The following is an 8,254-nucleotide window of genomic DNA, read 5'->3' on the forward strand; positions in this document are numbered from 1 at the left end:
CCTGGCTTTGAGTGGCCAGTGCAGTATTCATGAAGGCTATACACAGGAAGTGTTTGGTTGTTGTTGCTGTGTGCTGAGAGTAAAGAGGCTGCTAAGAAAGTTATCAATTTCCATCTTGCTGTTTCTAATCGTTCAGAGAGATTCCAAACCACATAGTGAACCCTCACATTACATACATATATTCTCCTCTCAGCCCTGCGGATGGTCTATCCTTCAAGCTCGGGTCCTCTGCCAGAGGCCTGGGAGCTTGAGGGTCCTGCGCAGTATCTCTGCTGTTCCTAGGACTGCGCTCTTCTGGACAGAGATCTCGGATGGTGTTCCTGGGATCTGTTGGAGCCACTCACATAGCTTGGGAATCACTGCACCTAGTGCTCTGATTACAACTGGAACCACTGTTACCTTCACCCTCCACATCTTCTCGAGCTCTTCTCTGAGATCTTGGTACTTCTCCAGCTTCTCGTGTTCCTTCTTCCTGATGTTGCTGTCATTCGGAATCGGTACATCTATCACTATGGCCGTTTTCTTCTGTCCGTCTACCACCATTTTGTCCGTCTGTATTTGACAAATAACAACATTTTTTTTAAATGCCTTTACTTTTTGTTACTAGCAGCATGTCACAAATACACATAGCTTGTTTCCATTTCATTAACTGAATGTAGAGTATATGCAAATGATAACACAGTTTGACCAGCATAAAACAATATTTTTGCACCAACAAAGTGATTCACAAAGCTCTATTACCCAGTGATGTTTACAGTGTAGTTAGATATTTTGAGGAAACTGCACAAGTAAAAGATAAAGAAGTAGTAAACCTAAAAAAAACCCCCAAACTAAACAAAACACCATCTACAGCAGCTGAACAGCAGCTTTTTAATGTCATTCAAGATGCCTACAACTACTCCTGAATCCTACTTAAAGAAGAGAGCTGCCAAAGAGAGTTAAGGCTGTGTTAAAGAATAATCAAAGTCGGTTGTGCTAAATCTTTACTTCAGGCTTGTCAGAATGGCACGAACTCTGCCTTTGCCTTATGTGCTGCTGCATTTCTATGTATGTTTGAATATGTGTCAATAAATTGCTGCATCTAGTTCCTAAAAAAAAGACGCACTCCTTTTTATTTTCCAGCAATAAAAAGAAGTAACTTTTGTAGTTCAATTTACTATCAAAATGCTTCCTTTTTTAAGCTCGTATTTTTTGAATTTGTTCATGAAAATGTTTCGTTGGGAATAATTGATGTAATTACATTTCACTGAATTTGATTTTGCTCGTAATTACACAGGTGTGTAAATTTCAGCCTTGTCATCCTTTGCTTTCTTCTTCCTGGAAAAAAGAAGAAGAAGAAGAAGACAGGAAGTGTTCCTGTTGCTGTTGACGAGCACGGGCGTGAGATAACGGAGTGCGGAGATTTCGAGGGTTCGTGTTATAATTCCTTCTTTCTTTCTTATTATTATCATTACTAGTATTTATTTTTCCTTCTGCTTTCGGTTAATAGGCTATGAAGCCAGAAAATCTCCGGTGAACATTACTGATGATGAACTAGCTTCTCAGGCCATATAACGACAGTTCAGTGCTCAGCATCGGTGTGTTTCAAGTGCGGTGCTGAGCCAGTGTTTAAAACGCTGCGATACGTCGCGTTTCTACAGAAATGTAGATAATGTGTGTTCAGTGTACTAACGTTTTGTATGTAAGAGGTTTTTGCTCTCACCAGCGCGGTGAGCCATCTGATTCAGCGAGGAACAGAATGAGTCAGGCCTGTCGTTGGGTGTAACAGCCATTTCTTCCACCTGCGCTATCTCACTTCCTTCGAAAATACGACATTAATATTAAGGTTATCAATTATATCACGCTTGAGATGTACGTGTGTTGGTGTGAAGCCAGTAGCACTGGTATAATAACAATGCTTGTCGTTGCTGCTGCTTTTCCAGGCTTCCTTCGTATGGCACGACTAGCTTCGCCATTGCGCTTGCAGGCGCTGCGGCTATTAGTCCTATTTTTATGGGTGCGGGTCCTCTGTGTCTAAATAGTTCAATTTCTCTTTAAAATTAAAGTCTGGACACATAAAATATCTTGGTTTATAATTGTTTCATGGAAAGAAAAAATAGCCAGCACGCTTTATTCACACAAATTCATGACTGATTTTCTGGGTTGTTTTTTTTTTACAGTATTGCTCCCGGTATTGGCTTTCCTCCCTTTAAGGCCCCTTTTCACTGAACTATAAGATTGCTGTTTCCTCTGCAAGTTAGCAGCATGTTTTTTTCTTTTCTGAGTGGTCATCTGTTATTCTTCAGTAATTATTGACCTTTTATACTGAACAGTTTACTGCATTTTTGCAAGCTTAGCTTAGGATGGAACATTGCATCATTTTTCTTCAAGCATTAAATAAATTCAAACTACAACTAGGGCTGCTTTTTCAAGTGGAAGAAATATTAATATAGCTAGGCTGCTAGACCCCAAAAGGACTGGTAAATGCCATTACCTGATTAATCTGGTGAGTTTGTAAGATGAGTTGCAGCTCTTTACCATGAGATAGCTTATATGCTATATGCAATAGCTGATCTAGCAGTACAAGCTTGTCCCTAATTTCAAGTCACTAATAACTAATCCTTTATAATAATAATAATAATGATAATAATAATGATAATAATAATACTTTTAATGTACACTATTTTTGCCTTGTATCACGGTGGTCTTGCAGGTTAGCTTTAACCTGATTTAGTGTCTCTTTGTTCATGCTGCTTAATGTCTTACATAGAGCAATGTTTATGTTTCATGTATACATTAGTAGAGATTACGGCAAAGTCATGCCATGCATCTGATCAGATGGCTAACTTTCCCTTTAGTAGCTGACAGGATAATGTGTCCCTCAGAGCTGAGTACATTACACACACACACACACACACACACACACACACACACACACACACACACACACACCTGACCAATTCTGGTATTCTATGGTAAATAACAGTCTGGCTTCACAGTGCCAGGCACTGAACTCAGGACGACCCTCATGGAGTCTGTGATTGTTTGGTCTGAGACATTCACACAGGATTGTTTCAGTAACTGATTAATCTATTGATTATTTCATTGATTCTTTGAGTAATCAGATAAAAAAAATGCTTTTGTCTTATTAATGAGCAAATATATGTAGTCAAAAGAGAAAAAATACAGGTCTTTCAAAATGAACTGCTCATTGGCTTCCATTTTAGAAACTGCAATGTTTTTTTTTTGTTTCATTCATCATCTGTTTCATTTGTCCAAAAAACAAAAACATTTGTCTGGATATTTTAATACAACTTCTGGAGGTTTTTTCAAAGTAAATGCTTTAATTGTAATTAAAACAAAGCTTTCTCCAAAGGATGGATGCTGTTTTGGATGTTAGAAACACATTTTCTTTCACTCTGCGCTCTTGGTAATGGCTCTGCCTTTTTGCTCTTGTGTGTGTAAATGGACTCCAGCTTCACGTTAAACTGTGCCTGTGTCATCATCACTGCTGCTGTTGCGTTATCAGTGTTTCTGTTTAAAACTGGGGGCTGTGTGGGCTTAATGTTGCCAAACCTTTTAGTCACACACTGCTCTTAGATACGTTTCTATTGCTCGTCTGTTTTTAGTCGCAAATGTGGCTAAAACGCTCGCTTTTGCCTTCCCATGGTTACAGAGCCGTGCCTTAAACGAAGCATCAACGCAAAGAATTTGTGTTTCACACCAATGGCCTGCTGGAGGTCATTTTGCAGGCCATTTTATTTTATACTTGTTATAGTATAACAAGTAAGATACTGCATGACTTTTAAGAAAAGCGTTATGTGTAATATATGTATTGATTACTTTTTGAATAATGACCCTGATCACAACAAAGAAGGGAAACACCGACAACATACCACATTGACCACATTGCATGCAATTAATTTGCACAAGTGTACTGTGTTTAACATGCTCCTTAACAATGGTGGTAACTGTCAAAGTGGGGCCATTGAGAACCTAATGAGAATGTATAAGAGAATCATAAATTGTAAAACTTTGTGAAAGGAGTCTAATACACGCCAATCAGTCGACAGGTATTAGAAGTGGCGATACTGCGTTTTTGATGCTGGTAGCTGGCATTGGATTATGACACTTAGCCAATTAAACTTTCGTGTGATGTCAGAATGTAAGGAAACTGTTTATCAGAGGGAAAGTGATTCTTTTTTCTGATTTTATTTTGTTTGTTTGTTGGAAAATTGTATGGCACCTGGCAACCATTTATATTCTTTGTTGAAAGGATGGCAGCTGTTGTTATTAGCATATAACCAGAATATTATTAGTGTATTTAAAATATATGACAAAATAACTATTTGTTTATTTTCTTCTCAACTCTTTTCTTCTCTTCTTTTTCCTCCAATTGTCGACATTTTGTTGCATTTTCATGAGAAACAGGGAGCATGGGAGCTAGCTGATTGTCAGCACCTGCTACAATCGCCAGTTGGTGTCTGCTTCAAGCATACCATGTTTGACTGATCTGGATAGGGCCGGTGCTATAGAGCAACTTCAAGCTGCCATGAATGGCAATTGTCAGCTCACCCGCTGTATTCAAGACAGCAAGTCAACTTGGCTGCTTGCACAAATCTTTGCCCACTTTTACATATTTCTAATAGATTAAATCTAAGTGAAGGCATCAATTTTTTGGAAAATGTAAATACTAATGAGGGTAGATATAGTACAATATTCTCAGTGGTGATGTGCCTGGAGCCTCCTTCTTGGTGCTGGGACCGGCCAACTTCCCACCACCAGCTATGTCCACCCTCTGTTTGATGTTATTGTACAGCACCTTGGTCAGCTCTGTTGTTTTATGCTTTAGAAAAAATAAAGTGGTGTGTGTGTGTGTGTGTGTGTGTGTGTGTGTGTGTGTGTGTGTGTGTGTGTGTGTGTGTGTGTGTGTGTGTGTGTGTGTGTGTGTGTGTGTGTGTGTGTGTGTGTCAATTCTCATGGCTGATATTTTTTTTCTTTCTTTTTTTAACCTTTTGATCAGTCAGGATATCTGTAACGATGGAAATGGATATAAGTGGAGTATCCAGGACACGTGTCTCCATTCTTCCTACAACTGACATCAAAGCCACATTGAAACCAGAAGCAGAGAGACCTCGCTGTGCCAGCACCCCATGTTCACCAATCAGAGGTACTGTTGCAGGATACCAGATTCTCCACATGGACTCAAACTATTTGGTGGGCTTCACCACTGGTGAAGAGCTGCTCAAACTGGCCCACAAGTGGTCAGAAGGTAATCCTGAGAAGGCCCGTGTATCAGATGCAGTGTCCAGCTCCATCAAGAGCACTGTCCCTAAGTCTGTGGACCTGGGCATCCACCGGTCTTCACGTATTTTCAAAGCCAAAGGCCGGTACTACCAACCATACGACATTCCTGCTACTAATGGACGAAGACGAAGGCGTATGCCCAGTTCGAGCGACACCTTCCTCAGATCTCTGGCCCACGGCGAGTCTGGGAGGGCTCTGCATGCTCCACTACCACTCTGTTTGCTTAAAAGTAAAGGTGCCCAGTCCAAGTCTCTTGACTACCTTAATCTGGACAAAATAAGTATCAAAGAGTCATCAGACACTGAAGTGCTACAGTACCAACTGCAGCACCTCAACCTACGAGGGGAGCGTGTGTTTACCAGAAACAAGACATGAAAGCACAGTGAAACTTTTTTAGATGTGTTTCATCCTCTGGGGTATTTAGGTGCTATTTCTAGACTTGTTTCTTTCTACTATGATTATAAACAGTTCTTTAAGGAGACAGTCTGATGATAATCTTGTTCTATTATTAGTTGGGAGGTTTACCTTGTTCTGTATGCTTAGCATTATGAGGTTTTTGAGGTTAAAAAATTGAATTATATAAATTTAGCAATAACTGATGGACCTATTTATTGACAATTTTTATTGGCATTGTTGTGTGTTTGTAATGGTTGGATACACACTATTATACCAGCTTATAGCTGAGAAAGCACATATCACATACAGTATCAGCTTTAAAATGCACCGTTGACATCAATACAATAGTTTTACTGTGACTGTTCTTGTTTGTTTGACATTAAGGAACTGCATTTGGAGTTGTCAAGTTAACAATATAACGTTATTGTATGTTGCACATTTATTTGCGTATTTATTTATTGATGTAGTACTGTTGGTTTAGATGTCAATATGATTTCCACGCTCTAATTTACAGTAATGTAAGTAAATCAATTAAAAACAAAAAAAACATGCCACTTGAAGTTTGTCGTAATATAAGATATGCCATGTGCTTTTAAGAGGTTTTTTTTTTTTTCCTCTGATTCACAAATATAATAATTATCAGTGCTTACACTACCATTTAAACGTTTTGACACACCTTCTGATTTAATGGTTTTTCTTTATTTTTACAACTTTCCACATTATAGGACGAGTTGTGTTGTGCAGAAGTCAGGTTGGTACACAGCTGAGAGCCCAACTGTTAGAATTCATATTATGGCAAGAACCAATCAGCTAAGTAAAGAGAAACAACAGCCCATCATTAATTTAAGAACTGAAAGTCAGTCAGATGGAAAATTGCTAAAACTTCCAATACGTGCCCAAGTGAAGCCGCAAAAATCACTAAGCACTACTATGAAACTGGCTCGCATGAGGACTGCCCCAGGAAGTGACCTTTGCTGCTGAGGATAAGTTGATGCAAGTTAACAGCACCTCAGATTAGAGCCCAGATAAATGCCACACAACAGTCCCAGTAGCAGAACATCTATGTTCAAATTAGGCTTTTATGGTCAAATAGCTAAGAAACCAATACTAAGGAAAAGTAACAAGCAGAAGACATTTGTTTGGGCCAAGAAACACAAGGAATGGACATTAGACCCGTTGAAATCTGTGCTTTGGTCTGATGAGTCCAAATTTGAGATCTTTGATTCCACTCGCCGTGTCTTTGTGTGGGGCTGCTTTCCTGGTGACGTTGAAGGCACACTGAACCAGCATGGCTACCACAGAATCCTGCAGCAACACGCCATCTCATCTGGTTTGTGTTTAGTTGAACAATCATTTATTTTTGAAAACATTACAAGGACCCCAAACACACCTCCAGGTTGCACAAGGGCTATTTGACCAAGAAGGAGAGTGATGGAGTGCAGATGGCCTGGCCTCCACAGTCACCTGACCTAAACCCAAGATCATTTGGGATGAGAGTGAAGGCAAAGGGCCAACAAGTGCTCAGCATCTCTGGGAACTTCTTCAAGACTGTTGGAAAACCATTTCAGGTGACGACCTCATGAAGCTCATCGAGAGAATGCCAAGTGTGTGCAAAGTAGTAATCAAAGCAAAAGGTGGCTATTTTGAAGATTCTAAAGTATAAAACATCTTTTGAGTCATTTCACACATTTTTGTTTACTACATAATTCTACATGTGTTCATTCACAGTTATGGTGCCCTCAGCAAGAATCTACAATGTAAATGTTCATGAAAATAAAGAAAAACCATTGAACGAGAAGGTGTGTCCAAACTTTTGACTGGTAGTGTATGTACTTTCACTTTTGATTGAATCCAATAACTGATGAAAGGTGGTAAATATAAATGACAGAGGAAAGACATGTAAAATATCTCCAGTCAGACTTTAACTAAGGATGCTTCAATTATTTGGTCATCTCCTTAGACCGCTGGTATCGCTTACTAATGTGACTATGAAAGGCATGAGAAAGAATTTTAGAGGGATGCAGAGTTTGCCATGCTTCTTTAAGAGACTCAATTTGCAGCCACACTGGACAGAATGGAGGATTATCGTGTAGTTTGATGAAATTCAACCAAATGACCATGTGTCTTCCACTACAGATAGAGTGTGAGAGAGTGTCACTTCACTTCTTGTAAATCTTTATTGCTTATTGTAGCAAATATGTATCAGTGCATCATTTGTTTTCTGCATTGTTCATGACGGCAGTATGTACAGATGTGAGATGTGTTTTTAATAAGTGTGTAGATTTCCCTTACAGCTCGTAATGGTTGAGTTTTCAGTCCCTCTGTTGCAGAACACTTTTTTTCTGGACGTATTGCACTGTTGGATATGTGCTACAGACTGTCTCTGGAATTCTCTGCTTCTGTCACCACCATGGCACTAACTATGTGTTCCTATAGAAAACACTACAACAACAGTATTGTATATATAAGTAAGCCATTAAACACTTACAGATCTGTACACCCCTTGAGTATGCACCGTTGGACATGCTTCTTTGAAAGAATTGAAATTGTGAATTCTTGTTTCAGAACTTGT

General features: G+C 39.2%; 1 protein-coding gene across 2 annotated transcripts; it reads left to right on the top strand.

The window, feature by feature from the left end:
- Positions 1–1,311: 1,311 nt before the first annotated feature.
- Positions 1,312–6,229, top strand: macir (macrophage immunometabolism regulator). Of its 2 annotated transcripts, none has more exons than XM_004564581.4 (2): positions 1,312–1,410; positions 5,003–6,229. In XM_004564581.4, the coding sequence occupies exon 2, from the start codon at positions 5,020–5,022 to the stop codon at positions 5,659–5,661; it is 642 nt and encodes a 213-aa protein (XP_004564638.1). In that variant the 5' UTR covers positions 1,312–1,410; positions 5,003–5,019; the 3' UTR covers positions 5,662–6,229. The 2 variants fall into 2 exon arrangements, with proteins under 2 accessions (XP_004564638.1, XP_004564639.1); XM_004564582.4 differs by having other exon boundaries at positions 5,007–6,229.
- The last annotated feature ends 2,025 nt before the right edge of the window (positions 6,230–8,254 follow it).

Source organism: Maylandia zebra, linkage group LG7 (genome assembly GCF_041146795.1).
Source record: "Maylandia zebra isolate NMK-2024a linkage group LG7, Mzebra_GT3a, whole genome shotgun sequence".
Lineage (NCBI taxonomy): Eukaryota > Metazoa > Chordata > Actinopteri > Cichliformes > Cichlidae > Maylandia > Maylandia zebra.

Coding starts and splice junctions, on each gene's coding strand:
- macir (XM_004564581.4), top strand. CDS start 5,020: ATGGAAATGGATATAAGTGGAGTATCCAGGACACGTGTCTCCATTCTT.